Source organism: Thermobia domestica, chromosome 10 (genome assembly GCF_964235325.1).
Source record: "Thermobia domestica chromosome 10, izTheDome1.hap1.1, whole genome shotgun sequence".
In the NCBI taxonomy this organism is placed as follows: domain Eukaryota; kingdom Metazoa; phylum Arthropoda; class Insecta; order Zygentoma; family Lepismatidae; genus Thermobia; species Thermobia domestica.
In genome coordinates, this window is record NC_137463.1 from 123,353,546 (window position 1) to 123,366,099 (window position 12,554).

The 12,554-nt window shown below is 34.1% G+C and overlaps 1 protein-coding gene across 1 annotated transcript in view; it reads right to left on the reverse strand.

The window, feature by feature from the left end:
- Nucleotides 1–1,687: 1,687 nt before the first annotated feature.
- Nucleotides 1,688–12,554, reverse strand: part of LOC145662697 (uncharacterized) — a 357,041-nt gene continuing 346,174 nt past the window's right edge. Inside the window, exons 3-5 of the mRNA XM_081728541.1 lie at nt 10,105–10,224; nt 6,869–7,028; nt 1,688–3,011 (exon numbers count right to left, since the gene is read on the reverse strand). Of these exons, the coding sequence (XP_081584667.1) occupies nt 3,006–3,011; nt 6,869–7,028; nt 10,105–10,224 (286 nt within the window). The 3' untranslated portion in view covers nt 1,688–3,005. The remainder of the gene's footprint in view (nt 3,012–6,868; nt 7,029–10,104; nt 10,225–12,554) is intronic.

Sequence of the window (12,554 nt, forward strand, 5' to 3'; positions counted from 1 at the left end):
AAAATATATTGTAAAAAATCTAATTTCTTACTTTTACACAAAACAATAGTATCGTTTGTAATCGACTATCAGAAAATAAAGGAAAACTGAATACTCCATATGTAACGGCCCATTCCGTTAGAGAAGCTCTTACCTTGAAATGCTACATCTCAGGTGATGGATGCTACATTGTCATTCTTTCGTTTTAATGTCATTACATGTTCCATCTTATATATTTATTGATTTTCAATTGTGTTATTGTACATATGGTCCTATTAAATCATTGCTTTGTGTACACTTTTATGCATGTGTCATGTGCATCTTAGACTATGCACTTTTCCACTAATCAAAATAGTGGATATTGTTATACTATCTATCTACATCACGCAACTTTGATTAAACTGTAAAATTTTATTCATTGTTTTTAGTTTTGTTAAAGATACACGAACACTGCTGAAAATCGATTTTATATAGCCAAATGTTGAAATATATTGAGGAAGCACCGTACGTTCGTAACTGTTCGGAATATTATGTCATTGTTTTGAGTCACTGTTAGAAGACGACACTATCTAAAAGTTAACATGTTAACAATAATATATTATAAACAATCTTTCAGCAAAACTATCAGTTATTATCGGCAAGGAACAACATACTTTTTAACTCGAATAAGTTTATTTTTGTCGATTTTCTCGAAAACTATGAATCAGATCTTACACCTAAGCATGTCATTTCATTAAGCTTGATGTGGTGTATCGACTGATATACGAGGAACAGTCAAGAAAGTTCAAGGAATGTTGTTCAAGTTTTGGCATTTGTGATGCAATCACGATGAATCTCGTACAGCATAGTCCTTATTGCCGTTTATAAATTTGACAAGTATTAAAACGTCATAACAGGCAGTGTACGAGTAATGTAGCTGATCGAAGGAATGTGTGATGATCAGTTGATGCAATTTCACAGATCGATCAACAGAGACTTTGATATCCTTAAAAACAGTTTAGCACGACCGGATGTTTGGCTCTTCCCAAAGCTAAAAGTGGGCCTTTTCCGTTCCTTCAACGCAGAAGAGATCAAAACCAACGCGACGCCTAAACTTAGGAAGATATCAGAAGAGGACTTTCGTTCGTGTTTCCAACAATCGTAGGATCGGTAGAACAGGTATGTGTGTGTGTGTTCCGAAGGTACCAACTTTGAAGGCAATTAAGTAAACCTGTACTTATATTGTAGTAATAAAGAGCTACAACAGAATTCCGGGAACCTGTTGACTACTCCTCGTATGTCTTATCATTGGGTAATGCTTTAGTTAATTAGGAAACAAAGTTTAAAGATTGGACTATATCTCATTAACCATACTACGTTCTCTCTTGTTATTACTGTCATAATGAAAAGCTTAGAGGGTATACTTCAGTGTTAGTCTCATCTTAATAAGTGGATTGGTTTTCTTTTTGAGTTTCCAGAATAATTCCTTTTTCTTAATTTTCTCGAAAACTGTGCATGAGCTTTTTCACTAATGCGTATCTAATTTTACTCTACGCACTTTTTCCGATAAACTCTGTGCACATTTTTTCCGTTAAACACTAATAATGTTATAGACTTTGCTTGAAATAAGAATTAAGATTTGATCTAGTTGTATCTTGAGTTACTCATATAGAGTGATCAGTTCAGAAAGTTCTAAACCAAAAACACTTGTAACATCAAATAGAAATATTTATTTCATGATATAATTACAACCAAATTACATGATACGTATCAAAATAAAAGACAAAAAAACAGAACAATACAATTTCACAACGATGACATAATAAATAATATAAATAATGACACTATATACACAAAATTTAAAACTCAATATTATCACATTTTTTTCTCTTTTCAGTGAAAGAAAAATGAATGAACAATGAAAATAATACTTTTACGGTAAAGTTTATTAAATGAGTGAAATTATGGATAAAAATTCCACATTTTAGTTTCTACCTCCAACGTAAATGCAATGTTTTCTGGTAATGTTTCTCCTTTTCAGAAACCAATCTAAATTTACAAAATAATCCGATTATAATATAGTAATTTTTATACTTCTTTTTATAGTATATATTTAGTTTCGTGTACGTTTTCAGATGCTAATAAAAGATTGCTCCCACAACCTAAAGCATTACATAATAATTAACACTGATTTTTAACAATGCAAATAAATAATAAAACAATGAAATATTTCGTAACCATTGAAGTACTAAATACTATTACCGGCTATTTTTTTACGTACACTCTTCTTTTCTGTTAAGACATTTTCCAAATTCAGTTCTGGTTTACATAATTCAGAGTTTAACTAAATTATTTTGCTATTGATAATGTACCAATGACTTGCTTGTATGACACTTTGTTCTAATTTAAATAGTGTTTCTTATTAAAAATGTTGTACCATATTCCCAGACATACAACTATTGAATGGTTTGAAATCTATTTAAAATTAACGAAAGTTAAATAAACATAAAAATCGATTTTACGATATTCATAGATAAGTATTAGTTATGGTTGTAATTTTATAAATGTATTTTCAGGTAGCACTCAAACCATAATCCATATAAAACTAAATTTATTACACAATAAAACTCATAAAACATAAATGCGTTTTCTTCGTTGGATCGCACTGATTTCGTAAGGGACCAATCTTATATCTTAAAGTTGTAATTAAATATCTGTTTCTAAATTTCTGTACGTAACCTTTTTTATATTACGATAACAACAACAATAATTTGAGAAAGGACCAGCCTCAATAATGTAACACCAAGATTTTAATGGCGACAATAAAAGTTATAATGAATAATACAAAACTGTAGCTGAAGACTTAGTTCACTTCTGGAAATGGGAAGCATAACGAAGACATGAAGATGAAATAGGTACAGGATCACAGCACTGAATCCAGCCACATTGGAAGCACTGCTCTATCCTGTACAGGCTTCTTCTCCTTGGAAAATGATGAAGCTTTGGGGGATTTTGAGATCAGCAACAAGAAAATTCTACTGGCAACTTCAGTCCTACAACAACAAAATTTATAAATTAGGTAACAGTTCAAATGTATATGCATTAGATATATATCTCAAATGTTCACAGTGCTCAATTATTAACTGCCATTTTAAATATCTATAAGTTTACTTGTCTTTCTTGAAGTAAATAGTGAGCAAAAATTATAGTGAAAACCTTAATTAACATTTAATTATATTGGTTTATATTGAGATTAAGGGGTCAAATGTTTAGATGAAGGTAAAAGCTAATTAAAAATACCAAAACAAATCTACGTAGCCTAACTTTACCTATCCTAGTATTAGAAGAATTTAACGAAATTCTACCATTTTTTGCTTCGGAAGGAAGGTTTTCCCCCCTCAACGAAACATCGACGTATAAATATGCTATAAACAATCTGCCTACTATCTATGTTTTAAATCCATACTCATTGATTTTTCAAGTTGACCCTTTAATCTTTAGTAGGCCCACAAGAAATAGGATGTAACACTACTTAAAATATAACAGCTTTAATAATCACTGAGTTAGATTTAAAAGATCCTGTGTTGTTCTATAAAATGTATAGGCCTATTAATCATGTTACGCACTAACAAGTAAAGGGTCCAAATGGATGAATCGAGTTGCGGGATGAGACATATAGCGTCTAATAGAGAATGTGAAAATATATATATGTGCAAAATTATAACGACTGAGCGCCATAAGAAACGGAGAAGGAGGGGGTCAAAGTTGGTGCGGAAGGCCTATGTTAGGTTATAGAAATACAACAAATAAAGTGTTGAGTCGTAAAAATAGTGAAAGATAGACAATACAAACAGTAGTAGTTTCACATATTGGCAAAAGATGAATGGGCAGAGTAGATCATGAACCTCCGCCGCCATCTTGAAATCCGACATTTTTAACTCTGTGATATTGTTTGAAATGGAAAAGTAGTCATGTGATATATCAATTAGGGCCAGCATGTTCTCAAAAAGTCAATTATGAACTTTAGTGATCATTATCTGTACTTATTCGGAAGATTTAGGATCAACTTTATAGTTAGGCCTTTTTACAAAAATCTAGGAGCCTGATACTTGTATGTTAAAAATTTGGATTATCACGAAAACAAATTTAAGTTAAACATATCTACAAGCCAAGGAAACTAACAGTGAAATTTGATATCCAATGTGTATATTAGTACATTATTATTTATGACATTACTTCCGACTTGCTTCACATAGTGCCGAAGAGAACTGTTAGGAACTGTCTGGAAGAACCGTTTCCTCTTTGTTTTTCGCTTTTGGTTGAAAAGAATGTTGAGTTTATATAGCTACCTTTTGTTAAATGACATACTTATTAATATTGACCATAACGCAATAAAATCTGATAGATTGGAATGCAATTATGACGTACTGTATGTAGACCACTATTTTTTCACAACTTGCTATATTTTCACTCAACTTTATTTGTCCACCTTCGTAAGCAAAAGTAACTTGGGACGAGCATGTTATCTGGATGAAAAGTGGGCTACTGCAGTAGAATGTATTTTCGTAATAACCCAAACTTTCAACATAAGTATCAGTCTCCTAAATTTTCGTAAATAACTATAAAGATGATCCTAAATCTTCCAAATAAGTACAGGTAACGATCACTAAAGTTCATAATTGACTTTTTGAGAACATGCTGGTCCTAATTGATATATCACATGACTACCTTTCCACTTCAAAAAGATCACAGATTTCAAAATGGTGGATTTCAAGATGGCGGCGGAGGTTTATGACCTACTCTGCCCATTCGTCTTTTGCCAATATGTGAAATTACTACTGTTTGTATTCTCTATCTTTCACTATTTTTACGACTGAACACTTTATATGATGTATTTCTATAACAACATAGGCCTTCCGCACCAACTTTGACCCCTTCCCTCTCCGTTTCTTATGGCGCTCAGTCGCTATAACTTTGCACATGTACATATTTTCACGTCCTCTATGAGACACACTATGTCTCATCCCGCAACTCGATTCTTCCATTTGGACCTTTTACTTGTAAGGGTGATGAGTTAATTGATTTCTGTCATAGAACAAATTTCGTAACTTAAAATGTTTTAATTTAACAAATAAGATTTGCAAGGAAGTAAGACATAATTATGTTAGCAATGTATATGTCAGTCCATTTAGAAAAATAAAATATACATCCTTTATGACTAAAGATAATTATTCAGATAGAGATAATTAATTAGATAAATGTTATAGCTATTGTTTTATGCTACAGGTAAGTTATAACATGGAAAACTGTTCGTCACTGTTGAAGTTTTAAGATAATTTTGTGTTAGAAGAAAAAGATATAATAATTGTATTCCTTATTTTCTATAGGGTAAAAAGGGGAAATTGGAGATATGTTTTTGTCAACATTTTCCCCTCACAGGTTATAGGTGTTTTTCTAGTTTTTAAAACTGATTGTATGTTGCAGGTTCTTCTGCACCTACTGTGGTAGTGGTAAGCTTTCAGCATCTTTACTTTTGATGCTGCAACATTTTTATTTTTGTGATCTGATTTCCATCCAATTACCTCCAAGTAGGTAATTGGGTGCAAAATGATTTAAGCCATTGCCGGTGCACATAAACCCCTGGGAGTGATTGGTTGTAAATTAAGAAAACTCAAGCTTTCATTTGGTGTATATAAATTGTATTCCACTTAAAAACTGATAGTTTTATGTGGACTAGAAAAAAATTATACCTTTGTTTACGCAAAATAAGGAGTAATTTATTTCTAAATTTCAAAGATATTTGAATGCCCTTTCAAACCTTCCAGTTATTATTTATAGCACAGTATATTGTCTTGTGAACTTAATCCAAAATATATCACATACGAAAATATATATATATATATATATATATATATATATATATATATAAGCCGTCAAAACTTTGGTCGAAAACGTAAAAATATAGAAAAAACAAGAGAACAGGCTCTGATATTCAAAGAAACCTAGGAGAAGGTAATAAGACTAACGCTAAATAACTATAAACTATTACAATAGAGCATGTGTTGGAACTGGATTAATAGACAGGTCCTATTTACAGCATCAGCACTATTGGCATACGCAACGGCCACTGGAGGTCTAAGTTGAACAAAATAGCTTAACTTTCGCCCTCGGTGCTAGCGTCACGTCTACCCATTTACCCCCATATCATGCGCCCAATTACCCCGTGGGGGTAATTGGGAGGTACAAATTTTAACAAAATTTTAACTGCCTCAGAGTGAGGATTCAAGTTAGCTGCTCTTCACGGCACCATTCCTATGATGTTTTTAAGCAGCAGTCAAAAATCTGGCTCAAAACATTAATAGATGAGGATTTATTGTGACTGAAACCGAAACACACACAAACCTGAAACTAGGTTTCAAATGTCATTTCTAAAACAAATCTTTTTTTTTTTTTTTTTTTGTCATTATTACACCCTCTCAAAATTCATCTAAGCTCTTTATTTTTTAAATCAACATCTACCCACCCAAAATTTTGGTGTAATTAAATTCCATAAAAAATATACTGAAAGGTAAAATATAAATTTTAAAAAAGTTTTCTGCCCTATTACCCTCAGCGCCCAATTCCCCCTTCTACCCTGACCATTGACATTTCATGGATCAAGTTAATTCAACTAAGGGCTATACAGAAGATTATTGACTTTTTCATATATTGGCAAAAAGTAGAATCTGCGACAATTCTCGAATACTACCAAAAGTGTACGTAATAATTGTTCCTACCTAGTTGTTTCAGTGAAATGGAAATAGAAAAAATATTGTGAAATTATGATGGCAACCAACTTCGTGTCCCTCATGTTGCATAATCCTGAAAATACCTATGGCTATAAGTGTATGTATTGTTCTATAGTACTTACCCTTAAAACTGGTGAAGGGTACTCCCAATCTTCGGATTCTCCTTCTGGCCGTGAATCGTTGTAGATGAGGTATTCCAACAATGCCAAATCCTGTGGGTCCATATCTTTCAAATCTGGAAGAACTGACGGTGATGGCCTTACAGATCGTCTTCTACGGCCCCTGAAAACAAGCAAAATAAATGGTTTCAAATAAATATACCTACTCATATTTGGACTATATTAACTTAAAATAAATGGAATGCATAATATGAACTCGCTATACGGTATAAATAAGTTTAAGTTTTTTACTCATAAGAGTGCGTAGGGAATGAAACATAGAGAATACTAGTTTTTCATACGCGAGCTTTAGTCTGGTTTCCAATGGATCTATAGTCTTCAAAGCAGAATATGGAACGTTATTATTATAAAGAACTATTGTAACACCTTAAGCTTAGTATTACTTCATTCAGCAACAATTTAGAATCGTTTAGCTCCTAATCACTAAACAATTGTATGACTTCGTTTTACCAATTTATTCCCTTTTACTTCTATCTTTGTAGCAATTGAACTTATGGCGTGTTTTTTTCTTCATTTTAAGGCGATATATTTACAAGACAGTTTTCAATATTTTCCACTTTATCCCTTGATCATCCTTCAGATTTCATAGTTTCGGAAAGGTTAATATGGTCAACTACGTAAGTCAAGTAAATATGATGTTTTATTTGTTTTTCATCAGATATTAAACATATGTAACTATTTAAAACATGTAAAATATCTATGCATCACTTATTTGTGTATATTTTACATATTCCTTCACATCAGCTGCTTCTTTGCCACTTAGTCGGCTTGATGAAAAAAAGTTATTGCTTGTAGTGCTTTGAACCTTGAACCTTCGATAAACTAGAGTAATTAAATTGATGTCAAAAATAATTTATGAAAACGAATGTTGATTTGTAAGGAACTTATTTGTTTGTTCAGTTGTACTGACTTTATGTAAGAACTAATATACTACTGTAGTTCATTGTTAATATTATGTATAAGAAATACTTTACATTTTTTGTACCGAGAAATGAAATACAAAATTCTTTAATAAAAAACATATAAATCCGAAGACTGAAAAAATGGATATTTCTTTAGGAAATACATTGACAGTTCTATTTACAGGAAGAATCAATTTGTCATATTCTGTTTAAAGATTCATGCTAACTTGATTGGCACTGTTCTTTGTGCGTCAAGATCGAAGAGTCGTTCCCTCGTTTATCCTTCCGCTTGCCTTTACCTGCTAGGGGAGAGGGAATGAAGAAAGAGATGGGAGATATCTTTCTGTATTTACTTTACAGAAATATTGAATTTTGTCAAAATAAGATTTCCAGGAAAGAAACACAGGTTTCCATTTTTTGTTCGCTCTGTAATTGGCTCGCTGTGTAACATTATTTGATTTAAAGAGTTTAAGAATAAAGCTGAGTTAAAGAAGAACGAAGGGCTTATTTCTTTGTTTCCCATTATCATGTCATGATTGCGAACGCTTGAACATACTCCATAAGATAATGAGATAAACCAAAGAACATACAAAAGCACCCCTCAGTTGTACATTTATCATATTATAGAGAGCTTTCACATGCTACTACTATCACTACTACTACTACTACTACTACTACTACTACTACTACTACTACTACTACTACTACTAATAATAATAATAATAATAATAATAATAATAATAATAATAATTCCTTTCCTACTTCAATGAGTTTCTGCTTTGATGGTAAAACATAAATCTAAAGATTTTCAAACAATTAAAAGTGAATTTTAAATTTCCTTGACAGAATCAAGATTTCTTAAAAAAGAAACAAGTAAGTATACATGTAATTTAATCATCAAACTTTAGTATGACATCAATTATCAATTCACATTAAAACATTATACATGAGCGTCTCAGGGGAAGGCAATGGTAAACACCACTTGCACTAAAATTGAGTTATTAGGTGGAAAAGGTTGAGATCGGACCACCGAACAGTATTAGGTAGTTTAATTTCAGAAATGTTCCAGCAGATACCTGGGAAAATTTGTTTTGTATATGTCATTACTAGGGCTCGAAAGTTGAGAACCTAAAAATTGCCTAAAAAGGACATATAAAAAGACCTAAAAATATCTTTAAAAAAGACCTAAAAATTGGAAAAAAGGACATAAAAATAAGACCCAATTTAACTAGAATTACATATTTAACGCTCAAGAAATACAAGCTTCCGGTAGATTAACGTTCTGTCCTTCTTCCACAAACTGAAGTAAAAACTAAAATAAGAAAATTTCCCCACCTCCTCCCCTTGCTGGAGGACATTGTTACGCCTCCTTATTTGACTTGTGATTGTTACATATCTGGTCTTATCAGTCCAGTCGTTGAAGAATATCTTATCACTGGAATTTTCTTTACTAAAGAAAATATGTTTAAGAGTTGGTGGTGATTCGAGTTAATGGCCAGCAAATTTCTTGTCAAAAGATGAAGTGCAAAAAAGGACGTTAAGACCTATGAAAAGCTTTTAAAAAAGGCCAATAAACAAAAAAAAAAAAAAAAAAAAACGCCGAAAAAGGCAAAAAAAAAAGGACAAATAAAATCCACCATTCTGTGGCCTACAATGACCCAAAATGAGCATATATTATGTTAAGCCTCGTGTTCGGGCACTCGTAAAAAAGAGGATTTTCCCTCAACTTCCAGGCTCTAGTCATTACATTGAATTCCATGAGAATGTTAAACATTCTTTTCCATTTTACTCGAAAGTTAGAAGATGTGATATATCATTGTCATTACTCGAGTCACTTATATATACACAATGATTGCATATGAATTGTTAATTGGAGTCACATATACTTTTCCCATTTCTGTAGCTATGTTGCCTTATTATCTGATGTGTGATGTGAATTTTAAGTTACAAGTTAAGGTTTTAAAGAAAATATGGCAGAAATCATTTTAATGCCTGTGCTGAAATAACTTAAAATTTCTTGTGAATAATCATGTACAAATTGAGATGTGTTTTTATCTATCATAGAATGTGGATAACAATTTTATACCACTACTAAACATAAACTTTAAGAAAACATTGATGACTTCTCGCGTTTGGAAAACAGTATGAAAATTGTAGGAGCAAGGATAAATTCAAACATAAAGCTTTGTTACATACATCTACACCCAACGGAACTTAGTAAGCTGTTTAGAGAACAGTTTGGAAAGGAAAGTATAACTTAATGCATTCTTCACTTACATTTGTTGTAAGTCAAATTTTCCAAATCCTACAGGAACTGTTACAAGTTTCCCCTTCATTTTCTGCAGAGCTATTAGTGTTTCCAATTCTGCGATCCTCTGATCTGATACCCTTTTCTGCCTGTAAAGATATAAATAAAATTACTAACGTTAATAGATATGTACTAGTGACTACAATTGTATCAAATATTTTAAACATGCAAGTGCAATGCATTGATAGATTATAAAATACGTAGTCAAGTTTCTAATTAAGGGATGCCATATGAGCGGAAAATGAATGAGAGGGTCTTGGAAATGGTGGAGGAGAAAAGAACAATTTTAGATATTATTAAGAAGAGGAAGAGAAACTGGTTGAGACTGTATTGCCTAAGAAGAAACTGTATGACGAGGGACGTGCTAGAGGATATGGTGGCAGGAAAGAGAGGGAGGAGGCGAAGGAGGCTACAGTTAATACAAGGTCTGTATGATAAGTAATGAGACTCGCCGCGCCGCGGCGCGCGTGTCGCTGGAGCGGGTTTGTCGGTGATGGAGGATGTAGGGGGGGGTCCGAGCAAAGCAACGCACCGCGCGTCAGTTGGCTCCGAGCCTTAGTGGAGCGCGGACAAGCCTTGGACAAAGCCCTTGTGAACATTCTTGTCACGGCGGAAAATCAACAAACATGGAGGGTTCCATCGAACAGCGTTATGCGATCAAATTTTGCGTTCGCCTGGGGAAAACGGCTACTCAGACGCTTTCTCTCATCACGGAGGCCTACAAAGAGGAAGCCCTATCCAAAGCCCAGGTGTTTCGTTGGCACAGTGCGTTCCGGAACGGCCGGGAAAGCGTTGAGGATCTGGAGAGGGCTGGACGCCCGACAACAGTGACTACGGACGAAACTGTGGCAAAAGTGAGGGATCTCCTGAACTCAGACCGTCGATTATCGTTGAGATTGATTGCTGATGAACTCGATATGAACCACACAACAGTGCACAAGATTGTGACGGAACAATTGGGAATGAGAAAAATCTGTGCGAAACTGGTGCCGCGAGTGTTGACTGACGAACAAAAGCAACGACGTGTTGATTGTTGTCAGGAACTGTTGAACCTCATGAACAGTGACCCTAACTTTGAAGATGACGTCATAACAGGTGACGAGTCGTGGGTGTTCCAGTACGACCCTGAAACGAAACGTCAAAGCGCGGAGTGGCACATTCCTGCGTCCCCGCGCCCCAAGAAGGCCAGAATGTCGAAGTCAAAGGTGAAAACAATGTTGATTGTTTTTTTTGACAATGTGGGGGTGGTCCACAAGGAGTTTGTACCCCAAGGACAAGCCGTCAACGCCGCCTTCTACAAACAAGTCCTTGAGAGACTGCACAGGAGCGTCAAGCGGAAAAGACCGGCGATCGCTAGCCGGTGGAAGTTGCATCACGACAATGCCCCTGCCCACACCGCCTTCTTAGTGACCTCCTTTTTGACCCGGATTGGGGTGGAAGTCCTTCCACAACCACCCTACAGCCCAGATGTGAGCCCGGCCGACTTCTTCCTCTTCCCGAAGCTGAAGCCACGCTTGAAAGGAACCCGTTTTGCAGACGTCACAGCCATCCAAGCAGCCGTGACCACATTTCTAAAGGACATGCCGGCTGCTGACTTCCAGGGGGCGTTTGCAGCGTGGAAACATCGATTGCAGAAGTGCATCGACGCAAGAGGAGAGTACTTCGAAAGCTTTTAAGTCCCTGTACAGATCAGATCAATAAAACAATGTTTCCAGACCTGGTCTCATTACTTATCATACAAACCCTGTAGACTATATCAAAACAGAAAAGTCGCACGTGAAGTTGAAGAAGTTAGCGGAAGACCGTGAAGCATGGAAGCGGCAAGTGACCTTCCAATAATGGCTGAATACCTATGATGATGTCTATTATTTTTACGGGGTTTGTTAATGCTGGAATATTATCATGTTCATTTTCTAGTATTTATAAGTACTACTCAACGAAGTGACAAGGGGTAAGTTTGGAAATGAAATTAATATTCTAGTTTTGTCTCATAGTGATTTCATTTAGGCTGAACAGATTATTTTATTAAAGTAAGAAATCACGTGAACCTACAGTTTCCAGAAGAGCTTATTCCTAAATGGTTATCTCTTTATGAAGTTTGGTTTATGTTGAATTAAATAGTTGAACGTGCTTTGATCAACTATTTAATTTATTAAACACAAACCACACTTCTGAATAGAAATTTATATGCGGAAAAGTTTTAATTAACATTCGGAACTACAACTTTCCCATTCTAAATTCTAGTAATCAATTCTAGGGATCATATGATAGATCCAACAAAAATTTTGAGTTAATGTGTATTGTTTTGATGGAAAGTGAGAATTATACAATCTTCGATTTCAATGCATGACTCAAATTATTTGAGTAAAGAATGCTATATAAAGTGAAAATATCACAAATATAAATTATTGAAAGAAGA